Below are 14,345 nucleotides of genomic sequence, written 5' to 3' on the forward strand. Positions count from 1 at the left end.
CTTTAATGTTGTGTAACCCAGTGTTTTTAAGTGGAAGAAACTGCGTACACTAGGAGCTCTGGGTGGGCTATTTTAAAGCAGGGGACTGAATGGCACTAAACAACCTTCATCCTGTTCCTCTTGTTCCATGAAAACAGAACAACAACACAAGCTTTACTACTGAATTGTTGTATTGCCCGTCGTCATCACTGTCTGAAAATTTCTCAGTTCACACGGTGATCAGATTGTGACTGTGCCACTGTGGCAGGCAGGCCTCTTCATTACAGTTGGAACTGAAACTTGAATAAATCTTTTAAAAAAAAGAAAAAAGACTAGTTGCCTTATTCAAACTTACTACTATTCAAGCTTGAAGAAAACTACAAGAAACAATTGAGAAGCCACGTGCTCACCACCTAGCTTTCAGTTGCTGACGTTTTGCTGTAACTGCTTCAGACCTTTATGGGGGCGATATTCTCAAGAAATGAAACCCCACAGATAGATTTAGAGACCCCAGCCCTGTGACTGACATTCTTTACCCTCACCTTTTCTTGCTTTATGTGTTTTCGAGTACAGAATTAGCCCAAGCAGCACCAATCAGAATAAAGAGCGTGGCCATGGTCACCCTGACCTCAGTTACCCACTGAGTGATTTTTAAGGAGAGGAGGGAAACCTTTTGTTTGCCTTCAGTGCTATCATACTTTTGAAGATTCTCCAAGATCTGTATTTTCAAGAAATGAATCTTTTTCTTCATTTCAAACTTCCACAGTGAGTTGTTCAGCTGTGCAGGCTTCTTTTGTCTTGGTGGCATTGTCCCTTTACGAGTTTACTTATCAGTTAGTTTGACTGACTTTGAGATACTTCAGAAAAGAAAGAGATAATTCAGTGGAGTTTTTAATGTGCCTATTTCTAACAACTGTAGAATGGACTTCTGTATTCTTGTCTTTCTTACAGTGAAGTGTATCGATTGGCAGTGCTGCGAATAAAGTGGTGAATTGGTCAGTCATATATTCTGGGCTGAGATAACCAAGGCTCTGATTTCTCTTGTGAGGACAGTGTTATTGTGACATTTTTCCTGTATGTTTGGAAAGGAACACCAGAAGAGTTCTTGGGTCAGATTGCATCTAAACAGGCCTTTCTAAAACCTGGTTCTCCTCGTGTAGGGTGGTAGAAGAAGAGACACGGCGCTCTCAGCAAGCTGCTCGGGATAAGCAGAGTCCCAGCCAGGCCAATGGCTGCAGTGACCACAGGCCCATCGACATCCTGGAGATGCTGAGCCGAGCCAAGGATGAGTACGAGAGGGTGAGACTGCAAGCCCACTGGGAAGAGGAAAGTGGGGGAGGAGTCCTGCAGGGGGCTTGCGGACTGGGGAGGTCACCTCCAGGGTCAGCAGAAATAATTACTTCAAACAAGCCTGTCTTTTCATTTTAAGCCTAAACGATAAGAAATTTGCTTACCTTCAAGTCTTTGACTTAGCATGAAAATTGAGAACTTTTTTTTTTCTATTTCTATAAAATTACAATGGGAGAAAGTGGTTTTGGAGTACAGAAGTTAATCTATAACAGGCATTTCTAAAAAAGCTTCATGCCTCTTCTCTGCAGTCTCTGCTGGGTCTTCAGAATTTATATAGTTTTTGAATAGTATCCTGATAATCTGCACCTTTTAATTTGCACAGCCTTCATTAAGTATTATTTAGAGTTTGACCCAAATGAGAGGCTTTTTTAGAACTCTTTTTTTTTTCTTTCTGTTTTGTATTTTAGTTTAAAAGATGCCCTGGCTGGTGTGGCTCGGTGGATTGAGCGCCGGGCTGCAAACCAAAGGGTTGCCCATTCAATTCTCAGTCAGGGCACATGCCTGGGTTGTGAGCCAGGTCTCCAGTAGAGGGAGCATGAGAGGCAACCACACATTGATGTTTCTCTCCCTTTCTCTCTCCCTTCCCCTCTTAAAAATAAATAATTAAAATCTTTTTTTTTTTTTTTTTAAGTAAACTGATAACATTTTCTCCCCAGAGTTGGATGAAGTAGAAGCTGTGGACATTCATTAATTTATCCATTACATAATTATGAATTATCCATGGTAAGCCAAGTAATAGACATTTCCTCAGTGGTCCTCAAACCTTGTGGCTTTGGAACTGTCCCAGCTTTTCACTTGACATCAGCACTTAAAAGCCCCACACTTCATTCGAGTGAGACTAAAGGTTTCCACTTTGTTTCAGCAGAATTATGACAGCTATATAATATTCCAGTGTGTAAATGTACCATAGCTGTTTTATCCACTCGTCTGCTGATGGGCACTGGGGCTGTTTCCAAATCTTAGCTATTGTAAATAACACTGCAATGAACATAGGAGTGCATAAATGCTTTTTGAATTAGTGTTTCAGGTCATTTTGGATAAATTCCAAGAATTGGGATCACTGGGACATAAAGCAGTTTCACTTTTAATTTTTTGAGATAACTCTATATACTGCTTTCCATAGTAGCTGCACCAGTCTGCATTCCCACCAACAGTGCAAAAGGATTCCTCCCCTCTTTCTACATCCTCGCCAGCACTTGTTGTTTGTTGATTTATTGATGACGGCCATTGGCCATTCTGACAGGCGTGAGGTACTCGTGGTTTTAATTTACATCTCACTGATGATTAGTGATGTTGAGCATCTTTTCGTATGTCTGTTGGCCATCCATATGGCCTCTTTGAAGAAGTGTCTATTCAGGTCCCTTGCCCATTTTTTCATTGGATTGTTTGAGGTTTTTTTGGTATTGAGCTTTATAAGTTTTGGATATTAACCCCTTATCAGATGTATTAACAAGAATGTTTTCCCATTCAGTGGGGTTTCTTTTCATTTTGTAGATGGTTTTCTTTGCTGTGCAAAAACTGTTGAGTTCCATGTAGTCCCATTTGTTTATTTTTTCTTTTGTTTCCCTTGCCTGGGGAGGTATAGCAGAAAAAAATGTCACTGCCAAAAGTGTGTGAGATATTACTGCTTGTGTTTTCTGCTAGGATTTCTATGGTTTCAAGTCCAACCAACTTTCCTATTTTTAATGTAAAGAAAAGTCACTGAAACCACAGTCCTTTACAGCTGGCCCATCCTGAGTTGCTCCTAGCCTGGATTTGTGATCCTGGGTTTTGGCTGAGGTTGTTTATTTGGGTGGTGGTTGTTGTTGTTTTTAATTTAGTTGAAAAAATTTAAACCTAGACTTCTTTGTTCTTTAAAAAATAGGAGTACCATTATTTTTCTTATTATGTAAGTAGTACCTATAAATTACAAAAACTTCAGTATTTAAAAGTTACAATAAAAGAAAAAAAGCCATAATTCCACCACCTAGAAATAATCGGTTTTAATGCCTTGTTATATATCCTTCCAGAAATACATATATAAATATACCCTAGTGTGTGTGGTATATTTGTATATACTAGTTTTATTAACTAGTTTTTAAAATAGTTTTTATTAACTGTTTTGTAGCCAATTTTTTCCCCAAAGAACATCATCTTTTGACAGTAACTACATAGGGAGTCCCTGTGAAAGTTCATTTAGTAGAATAAAAAAATTAATTTTAAAAATAATTGTGTTGTTACCATATTTTGCTGTGTATAATGTGTTTGATGTACAATATGCACCCACCTTTTTGGCCCAAACTTTCAGAGAAAGAAATCTTTCTTTTTAATTTTTAATTCAATTTGTTTATTTATGTATAAAACCAATTATTATATTCCAGAATATTATTTTGCATACAGCTATTGTTACTGCTTTCTAGAGTTACACTTCTAACATATAAGCATAAACAAAAGAATTAAAAACATTTCTATAAATACAGAATTAGTACTGCCTGTGTATAATGCTCATCCTTTCTTTTCCCTCAAAACTTTGGGCAAAAGGTGTACATTATACATGGCAAAATATGGTAATAGCTGTGTATTTTTCCATCTGCGCCTTATGTAAATAATGCCCAAGATTTTTCTGATTCTACTAAGAATACAGAATATATCCCTTGTAGGGATATACCCTTGTAGGGTACCTAAGTTCATCAGGTACCACATTTTCTTTAAAGATAAGTACTTGAGATGGAATTGGTAGTTCAAACGATTTTGACTTTTATTTACATTTTTGTCCTCACCTCAGAGAGAGAGAAAAACATCAATGTGAGAACCATCAGTTGGTTGTCTCCCTTGTTCTCCCCAACCAGGGATGAAACCTGCAACCTTTTGGTGTATAGGACAACACTCCCTCCAACTGAACCACCTGGCCAGGGCCGATTTTGATATTTTTAAGATTTTTACCCAATATTGTAAAATTTTTCTTCTAGAAAGCTTGTCTCTTACTCATTTCCCTCAGGCCTCAAAAACACTGGGAACTGTCATGAACAAAAAACTCAGAATAAATCTTCTAGGAATGGCATTGCATATATAGGAAAAAGTATGTGACGTTCTGGAGACCTTTTAAAATGCATCCTATATTGCCCTTGCTGGTGTGGGTCAGTGGACTGAGTGCCGGCCTGGGTTGCAGGCCAGGTCCCCGGTTGGAGGCGATTGACATCTCTCTCACACATTGGATGTTTCTCTCCTTCTCTTTCTCCCTCCTTCCCCTCTCTCTAAAAATAAATAAATAACATCTTAAAGATACATCCCATCTTGTAGCTCATGTTGAGTTGAGAATCGCAGACTCAGATGTCCCCCAGACCACATGGGCTCTGATAGTGCATACAGCAGGCCAGAGAGGATCCGGCACAGAGAGCCCGCCACTGTGTCAGAAAGAGTCCGTTGCAGCTCAGCCCCAGGCTGTTGCCCATTATCTAGCTTCTCTCTGAAAACGACAGGCTGGGATTTTTATGTGAAAAACTCCCAGTTTTTAAAATGCTCCATAATATTTTATTCCACTGCCACTGTTTTATGAACTTGTTAGGAACAATATTTTGAGTTTATGTTTTCTCTAATACAATTTATTTTTTAAAGATAATAGCATTATAGTAAAGTAAAACTAGTTCCTTTTTCAAAAAGAAAGAAGGGACAAGTGTAGTTTTAACAGTGAGGTAGTGATTTCTGGGCATCTGGGCTCTGATCACTGAGCCTAGCACAGTGCTCTTCTTCCAGCCCCCCTGAAAGGCACTAGGGGGCACCCCAGAGCCTCCAGGTGGTAGGAGAGGGCAAGGAGGCCAGTATCCAGTATTCAGGAATAGCCCAGTACAGTTCAGTCCCATGCGTTTTCCATAATGCGTTGAGACTGGTTGATGGTGATGTACAAAGAAATACATTAGAAGATATTTTATAGGTTTTCACGACTCCTTCACCTCTATTTAAATGGGTAATGTGGCATAAATGGCTTTTCGAAATAATATAAGGGTTAAGGGATTTAAATAGAAAAAATATATATCATTCATTAATTTAACACTCAAGTATGTACTTCTACACTAAGCACGTCCATTTATTGTGTGGTATCAAAAAAATTAATGTCTGTGGACTGTGAAGTTTAAGGCTTTTTTTTCCTTTATCTTGAATATTCTAAACTGTTTTTGGTGTTCGTTTTGATATAGCTCATGCTCACCAGATGCACAATCAGATAACCCAAATAGAACTTAAGTAAAAATTCATAATTCATCAAAATTCATAATTCATCCTGGCCAGTGTGGCTCAGTTAGTTGGAGAGTCATACCACAAACCATAAGGTCATAGGTTTGATTCCTAGTCAGGGCACATGCTTAGGTTGCAGGAGTGGCCCCCTGTCAGGGCGCGTACAAGAAGCAATCAGTTAATGTTTCTCTCTCGCATCAGTGTTTTTTCTCCCCCTTTCTCTTTCCCATCCTTTCCCTCTAAAGTCAATAAGCTTGTCCTTGGGTAAGGATAAAAAATTAATAAAAATTAAAATTCATATTTCTACCTTCATCTCTTTTTTTTAGGATTCTCTTTAAGAACAAAAAATATTTTCACTTTCAGGAATTTTATAACTTTTTACGACTATAATTAAGATGTTTAGAGACCTAAAATTTAGTGTAATTTATAAGACTATGTGATAATTTCAACAAATAATTGGGAACAATTGGTCATCTATATGCAAAAAAAGAACCCCAACCAAAATATAGTACCTATAATATAAATCAACTCAAAATGGGTCATAGATCTAAATGTAAAACAAAACTATAAAAATTTAGAAGAAAGATATTTTTATAGTATGCCCCAGATACTCCTAGGTATCATACTTTGCTGAATAATGTGCATTTTCTTACCCAAATTTTTTAGGGGAAAATAACAGTATGCATTATACATGGACATAATAATTATGTGCTATGCTTCTAATAATCCCGTGTAGAATGTACACAAAAATGTGGTTGCACATTATACACAACAAAATACAGTATTTACTCTAGAGAAATGAAACTTTTGTTCATGCTAAAAAACCTTTATAGTTGTATCACCAAAAACTCTAAATAACACACATGTCCTCCTATGGGTGAATAGTTAAATAAACTGAAATGTAGTCATATCATGGACTACTACTCAGCAATAAAAAGGAATGAACATTAATACTGTACAACAGTTTAGATGACTCTCAAAGGCATTATACTTAGAAAGAGAAGTCAGTGTTCCATTGTTTATGCCATTCTCAAAAGGACAAACCTGTAGTGACAGTGAACAGATCACTGGTTTCTAAGAATGCAAGAAGCTATGACTACAGTGAGACAGCATAAGGGAGTTTTGGGGGTGATAGAGCTATTTTACATCTGATAATAATGATAGGTACACAGAACTATTTACCCCCCAAAAGGTTACTTTTACCATATGTTAAAACAAAAAGACCCTTTTTTCTTTAGTTCTGTTGTACCTATATGAAAAGATGGATATTAGCTAAACTTAGTGTGATAATCATTTCACAGTGTATGTAAACCAGTCCATCATGTTGTATGTCTTAAACTTATGCAGTGACATGTCAGTTATTTCTCAACAAAATTGGTAGGAAGTTTTTTAAGGAAAAAGTATATGTAATGAAGTAATACCATTGGCTTTTCCTTAAAAGAGTTATAAAAATAACAGTTGTTGCTACTATTACTGTCTAAAATGAAATACTCAACTTGCTAGAAATTTTATTGTATAAGTTACATGAGGATCCAAAGCTGCCCACAAAACATTTCGATGTTTTGCTTGTTTTTCAAAAAGCACTTCTGATAACCTCAGTTGCTGTTTTGTGAGACAAATAATAGCACACTTTTTCACATGATAAACTTTTCCTTTTAATTTAAGAATCAAATGGGCGACTCAAATATCTCCAGCCCTGGGTTACAGCCAAGTACTCAACTCTCCAATCTGGGAAGCACCGAGACTCTAGAAGAGACGCCACCAGGGTCACAAGATAAGGTTTGTACAGCTAAAGTCCTAGCTTTATCCAAGACAACAAAATAAAGAGTAACATTTTGTAAGGATTTTAATGCAGTACAGATTTGGTTTGTCATTTATCTTTCAGGGTATATATGGGCAGTAAAATAATGACCTCTACACACATGATTCCCCCTGGTCCATGTAACTGCCTCTCATCTGGATTTTGCAGTAGTAGCCTCTGCTGATTTGCAGCTTTTTTTGTCCTTGCCACACCCTTACCTATTCTTAACCCAGCCGCCAGAGTAATCCTGGCAAAACATCAGTTAGATTATGGCATTTTTCTGCTTAAAACTCTCCAGTGGTGTCCCATCTTATGCAACAGCCAAGGTCATGGCAGTGGCCCATTAAGCCCCACTTGCTCTGGCCCCCTGTCCTGGTCTCATCTTCTGTCTCTGCCTTGCTCACTTGGCCCCAGCCTCGTCAGCTCTTTTTCCTTTCCCCTGATATGCCCAACTAGCTCCTGCCATGGGACAGGCCTTTGGATTTGTTGTTTCCTTAGCCTGGAATACTTCTGCCCTGTTGCTGGCTTGCTCCCTCTCTTCTTCCAGGTCACAGTTGTCCTCTCTATAGGTGAGGCCTTCTTTGACCTCTCTGTTTTGAATAGTGACTCTTCCCTACCCTGCTGTGCTTTATATTCTTCCTAAGACTTCTACCCCGCTAACATGGTTTGTGGTCTTCATATATATTCATTGTGTCTCCTCCCCACCAAAATGTAAGCTCCCTGGGGGCAGGCAAATTTGTCTGCCATGTAACTGATGGCTTGGTAAACGAACAGATACTAAATAAAACCTAGTTTTTAATTAAACTTTTTTTTATTTTTATTTTATTGATTATGCCATTACATTTGTTCTATTACCCCCCCTTCATTCCCCTCTACCCTGCACACTCCTCCCCCACCATTCCCCCCCCTTTAGTTCATGACCATGTGTCTCAAGTTCTTTAGATTCTATATTTCCCCTGCTATTCTTACCCTCTCCCCTATCTATTTTCTGTCTATAGTCTATGCTACTAATTTTCTGTACCTTCTCCCCCCTTCTCCTCCTCCCACTCCCCTGTTGCTAACCCTTCGTGTGATCTTCATTTCTATGGTTCACTCCTGATCTAGCTGTCCTTTTAGCTTGCTTTTGTTTTAGGTGTGTTGTTAATAACTGTGTTTGCTGTCCTTTCATTGTTCATATTTTTTATCTTCTTTTTCTTAGATAAGTCCCTTTAACATTTCATATAATAAGGGCTTGGTGATGATGAACTCCTTGAATTTGATCTTATCTGAGAAGTACTTTATCTGTCCTTCCATTCTAAATTAAAGCTTTGCTGGATAGAGCAATCTTGGTTGCAGGTCTTTGGTTTTCATGACTTGGAATACTTCTTTCCAGCCCCTTCTTGCCTGTAAGGTCTCTTTTGAGAAATCCACTGACAGTCTGATGGGAACTCCTTTGTAGGTGATTGTCCCCTTATCTCTTGCTGCTTCTAGGATTCTCTCCTCCATTTGAATCTTGGCTAATGTAATGATGATGTGCCTTGGTGTGTTCCTTCTTGGGTCCAAGTTCTTTCGGACTCTCTGAGCTTCCTGGATTTCCTGGAAGTCTATTTCCTTTGCCATCTTGGGGAAATTCTCCTTTATTATTTGTTCAAATAAGTTTTCCACTGGTGACTGTTCCTCTTCCCCTTCTGGTACCCCTATAATTCGAATGTTGGAGTGTTTAAAGATGTCCTGGAGGTTCCTTAGCCTTTCCTCATTTTTTGGAATTGTTTCTTCATATTTTTCTGTTTGGTCATTTTTTTCTTCCTTCTGGTTCGCTCCCTTGATTTGATTCCCAGTTTCCTTTCTATCACTATTGCTTTCTTTTGCATTTCCCTTCATTTCAATTAGTTTAGCCTTCATATGTTTATCTAATTTGTGGCTAAAATCAACCAGTTCTGTGAGCATCCTGATCACCAGTGTTTTGAACTGTACCTCTGATAGGTTGGCAATTTCTTGTTTGCTTAGATTTATGGGCTCTGGGGCTCTGAGTTCTTCTTGAGCCATGTTTTGATCTATTCTTGCCTGTTACATTTGAGGAGTGGAACCTTAGGTGTTCACCAGGGCAGGGCTTCCCAGGTCACTGGTTTGTAACGCTGTATGTGGGGGTGGGGTCAGAGAGGGAGCAGTGGCGGTCCTCTCCCCTCCCTCCCACCTGGTCCGCCTCACCGCTGCTCCCCCACCCCCCGTTTATCTGCACTCAAATGTGTGACGGCTGTCAGCAGTTGCGCCAGGTCCTGCACGGTCTGTCTCAATGCTCGCTTTTTCACTGGTTTATCTGCGCACAAATGTGCGACTGCGGTCAGCCAGCCACCCCGTGCCTTCACTGGGTCTACCCACTGCTACCCCACACCTGGGATCTGCGCCCCTGGCTGTCTGCACAGGGGATCTTTTTTGCCCAACCCACTCTGCTGGCTCCGCCCCTCTCCAGTTTAGCTGAGTGGTTCGTTGTTGTTGGATTCCGTATTGTTCGATTTTCTGTGGCTTAGCTGCGTTTATTGTTGCTAAAACTTTGTTGATTTTAGATTTGGTTGTGCGAGAAGGCAAAGTGTTTCTACCTACGCCTCCATCTTGGCGGAAGTCCCTAATTAAACTTTTTATTTTGAGGTAATTATAGGTTCACATGCACTTAAGAAATAATACAGAAATAGGTACATGGTGTCAATATCCATGTAGCCTTTACCCATTTCCCCCATTGATAACAACTTGCAAAATATAGCACCGTATCACAACCAGGATATTGACACACTCTACCCATTGCATTAACATTTTCTCAATTTTACCTGTATTTCTGTGCATATGCATGTATATATTTAGTTCTGTACAACTTTATATATAAATTTACATGCATATATTGTAGCTTTGTGTATCCACCACCAAAGTCAAGATACTGAAGACTTCCATCACCATAAGGATTCTTTGTGTTGCCCTCTTATTGTTTTTTTTAAAGATTCTATATTTATGTTTTTATATATAGAAGGAGGGGGAGGGAGGGAGAAAGAGAGGGAGAAAAACATCACTGTGGGAGAGAGATTGATCTGTTGCCTCCCCCATACCCCCAGCTGCGGACCTGGCCTGTAACCCAGGCATGTGCCCTGACCAGAAATTGAACTGGCGACTTAATGGTTCACAGGGTGATGCCCACCCCACTGAGCCATACTAGTCAGGACTGCCCTTTTATAATGACACTGCCTTTCCTGTTATAACCTTCTTATCTTCCCCTCTCCTCTTATCCTTAACCCCTAACAGCCACTAATCTGTCTCCAGTTCTGTAAATCATCATTTCAAGAATGTTATATAAATGGTATGCAGTTCACCCATTGAAGGACATGTGGGTTTTCATTGGGTTGGCCAAAAAGTTTGTTAATTTTTTTCTGAAATGTGTCTAGTAGTGTGCTTAGTTGTCTTTAACTTCATTTGAAACAATGTTGTTAGATTGTATTGTGACAACTGTCATATCATAATGCATTCTTTAAAAACTTGTCAAAATTGGTGAATCTTTATGCAGCCATTTTAATATTGAAGATGGAAGAAAATACACATTTTCAGCGTATTACGCTTTATTATTTTATGAAAGCTAAAAATGTGGCTGAAATGCAAAAAAAAGAAAAAAAAAGAAAGATGTGGTGTATGGAGAAGGTGCTGTGACTGATGGAACATGTCAGAAGTGGTTTGCGAAGCTTCTTGGTACTAGTGACATTTTGGCCAAATAATTCTTTGCTGTGGGGCTGTGTTATGCACTGGAAGACCTGTAACAGCACCCTGGCCTCTACCCACTAGAAGCCAATAGCTGGAGGTAGCCAACATATTCAGAGTATCTGAATCAATAAAGTTACTGGTGAAAATGAAAAATGTGTCTTTTATTTTATGGAAAAGAACTAAATGGACTTTTTTGGTCAACCCAATCAATAGTTTTGGGCTAACACAAATAAAGTTTCTAGGAGTATTTATGTGCAAATTTGATACATAAATTTTTATTTCTTCGGAGGAAATGCCCAGGAGTGCAAACTTTTAGGTTATTTGGTAATTGCATGTTTCAGTTTAATAAGAAACGGCCATAATTGTCAGCCAGAGAGGCTGTACCATATTGCATTCCCATTAGCAATCTGTCCATATTGATTTTAGGTATTACATGATCATTACTTTAAACAAGATTTTGTCTACTACATTCCTAGTCTCCATTTTTACTGAATTTGTAATTAGGATCCTGAAGCTCAAAAATATGTATTAAAAGAGGTGCTGTGTAAAATTTAGTTTTTTGAACTATGTATTTTGAGAGGAAGGAAAAGAAGGAGCAGGGTTCCTAGATTCCTCCGGTCTGGTTTATCAGCCGTGGGTGTTCAGTGAGCCGGCCGCTTTCCTTGTCTTTAATCATGGGGCTATGAGTCTTGCATTGTCTAACAGTTAACTGTGAGACCCAAATGAAGAACCAAACCCCTCAAAAAATGTCTGAAGAACCATAAAGCATTGTTCATCAAAGGATGAGAGATGAGTGTGACAAGCCAGGGGTGCTCAACCTCGTAACAGAAGTACCACTGATGGATCTGTAGACATACAGAATCCAAGTGGTGGGTGCTCAAAGAATCGTACCCTCTAATGCAAATAATGCTGATTCAGGGTTTTTTCATTTCTTACGTACATTTACATTTAGAATTCCATTTTCTAGAACAAAGTGGCAACATTTTCTAAAATACTGAGTTATGCATATTGTCAGAAGCCATGCGATTAACTAAAATTAGCTTAAATCCACAATCAGTCCCTACTCAGAGACAGCACATTTGGTTTGTAACACTGCCATCTAGTGCTGAGAAACAAGGCCCTCACACCTTAATAGTATTAAATTCCATTTCAGTTTCATAATTCATTTATTAAAATTCTCTTGGGACTATTTCCCTAGTTGGTTTTGTATTTTTGTCTATTCAGTTTACTTACCAGGTAGATCTGTTGTGGTCACAGTAGAGTCAAACAAATCAATTCTAAACTGAATTTCATATCTGTGGGGTGGGGAAGGAACAGCGTAAAACATGACGTAGTGGATTAGAATTCTATTGTGTACCATGCATGCTGTTGCTCACTGAATTTCATCTTCCAAGGGAAGTAAACAGGCTAACATCAGTTTAAGTGAGGCAGTATAAAGCTCAGAACCCAAACTTTTAAGCATATTCAGACATGAGGGAAAAATAAAATTTCACCGCTTCCATGGATGATGGAAGATGAATCCATGAATAAAAAAGCCCGGCTGCTGGAGGAATATAAGCCGTCTTGCTCTTCATCAGGTCCTCCCCGGTGCAGAGACAGTAAAGCTGTTGGGAGCTGGTGTGGCATGGCGTGCTCTGCTTGCCCAGCCTCTTGTGACCCATTCAGCCAGTTATATATTTTCAAAAGGTGTTACATTTTGACCTGTAGCTACCTCTGATCAAGCTTAAGCTGCATCTCTGTTTTCCAGAGATTAATATCACCATTCAGTTGATTTGGTTACCTATAGTGTACTTAATTGATATCTTATTGTGGTGACGTAATGGTGAGAATGTGGACTGTGTTGTTAGAACTAGAGTAGAATCTGGTTGTGTTATTGTACTAGGACATCATCTAAAATGGCAGTAATAATAGTACTTGACCTCATTGATTAATAGAGTAGTGCACTTAATGTGCATAGCACGGGGTCTCACAGACAGTGAGCGTTGTCTGTGATAACTTACTACCATCACACCCTCGTTTATTCCTTCTTATGGGAGACATCTCTGAAACCCTAATGCTTTACCACACACCCTACTCCAGGGAAAGCAGTAGAATCAGTTTCTGGCCTGGCAGAAGTTGTAGAGAGGCAGCATTGAGAAATCTGGAAACTGTCTGCTTTTGCAGTCCAGGTTCAGGGTTCCACCATATAGTTTCCTTTTTTAATATGAAGTACATTTAAAATCATTAGAAATACATATTTTAAGTGTAAGTGTAAAAACATTCCGAATGTAAATGCAGGACATTTTAATTGTTCAAAAGTTGATTGATGTTCCACTAGACAGGTAAAAACTGCTACCCCAGATGATGCCATTCTTTTTGTTGTTGTTGTTTTTTACTGATATTAGGAAGGGGGAGAGAGAGAAACACAGAAACATTGATTTGTTGTTCCACTTATTTATGCATTCATTGGTTGATTTCTTGTATGTACTCTGAATGGGGATCAAACCTTCAACCTTGGTGTATCAGGACAGTGCTCTAACCAACTGAGCTACCCAGCCAGGACTTGGATCTTGCCATTCTTGAAGCTTAAGGTGTATTTCATAGTAAGGTTTCTGCATGTCTTATTGTTGGATTGCTCCTTTTCTTATAAAAATATTATTCTTACCTTGAAAAGACCTAAGTTTCTGCCAGATAGTCTCAATATGGTCTGTGTTTTACAAAGCAGTTATATCTAAATGTTGGTTTCTGTCCATACATATGAGACTATATTTGTATACGTCTATAACAGAATGTGGTGGTTAAGATCTACATAATTTACATTAATGAATGAAAATCAGTGTAGTTTTTGAGCACTTTTTTTGCTAGTCGTCTTGATCATTTTGTTCTAAACATAATGTGTATAAAAAGGAATTAACCCAACTCAAAAATAGGCAAAGGGCTTGACTAGACATTTCTCCTAATAAGACATACAAATTGCCAGCAAGTATTGGTTTAGAATATGGAAAAAGTGGAACCGTCTTGCTTTGCTGGTAGTAATGTAAAATGGTACAGTAGCAATTCCTCAAAGTTCAATGTTAGAATCACCATGTGATCTAGTGATTCTATTCCTGTACATATACCCAAAAGGATTAAAACTGATGCTTCTGCACTGATATTCATAACAGCATTATTCACTGTAGTCAAAGGAGAGAGACAACCCAGCTGTCAATCATCAGAAAAATGGGTAAACAAGATGTGCTGTATGCATTCAGTGGAATGTCATTCAGCCTTAAAAAGAAATGACATTCTGACACATGACTGTCACATGGAT

The 14,345-nt window shown here is 38.7% G+C and overlaps 1 protein-coding gene across 2 annotated transcripts in view; it reads left to right on the plus strand.

Annotated features, from left to right (window-relative positions):
- The window catches only part of DCP1A (decapping mRNA 1A), a 59,681-nt gene that overhangs the window by 32,805 nt on the left and 12,531 nt on the right, over positions 1–14,345 (plus strand). Inside the window, exons 5-6 of one of the 2 annotated variants that reach the window (XM_037134674.2) lie at positions 1,140–1,278; positions 7,204–7,317. In XM_037134674.2, the coding sequence (XP_036990569.2) occupies positions 1,140–1,278; positions 7,204–7,317 (253 nt within the window). The remainder of the gene's footprint in view (positions 1–1,139; positions 1,279–7,203; positions 7,318–14,345) is intronic. The other variant, XM_037134675.2, reaches the window with a different exon arrangement.

Source organism: Artibeus jamaicensis, unplaced genomic scaffold (genome assembly GCF_021234435.1).
Source record: "Artibeus jamaicensis isolate MK-2021 breed Jamaican fruit bat unplaced genomic scaffold, CSHL_Jam_final contig_519, whole genome shotgun sequence".
In the NCBI taxonomy this organism is placed as follows: domain Eukaryota; kingdom Metazoa; phylum Chordata; class Mammalia; order Chiroptera; family Phyllostomidae; genus Artibeus; species Artibeus jamaicensis.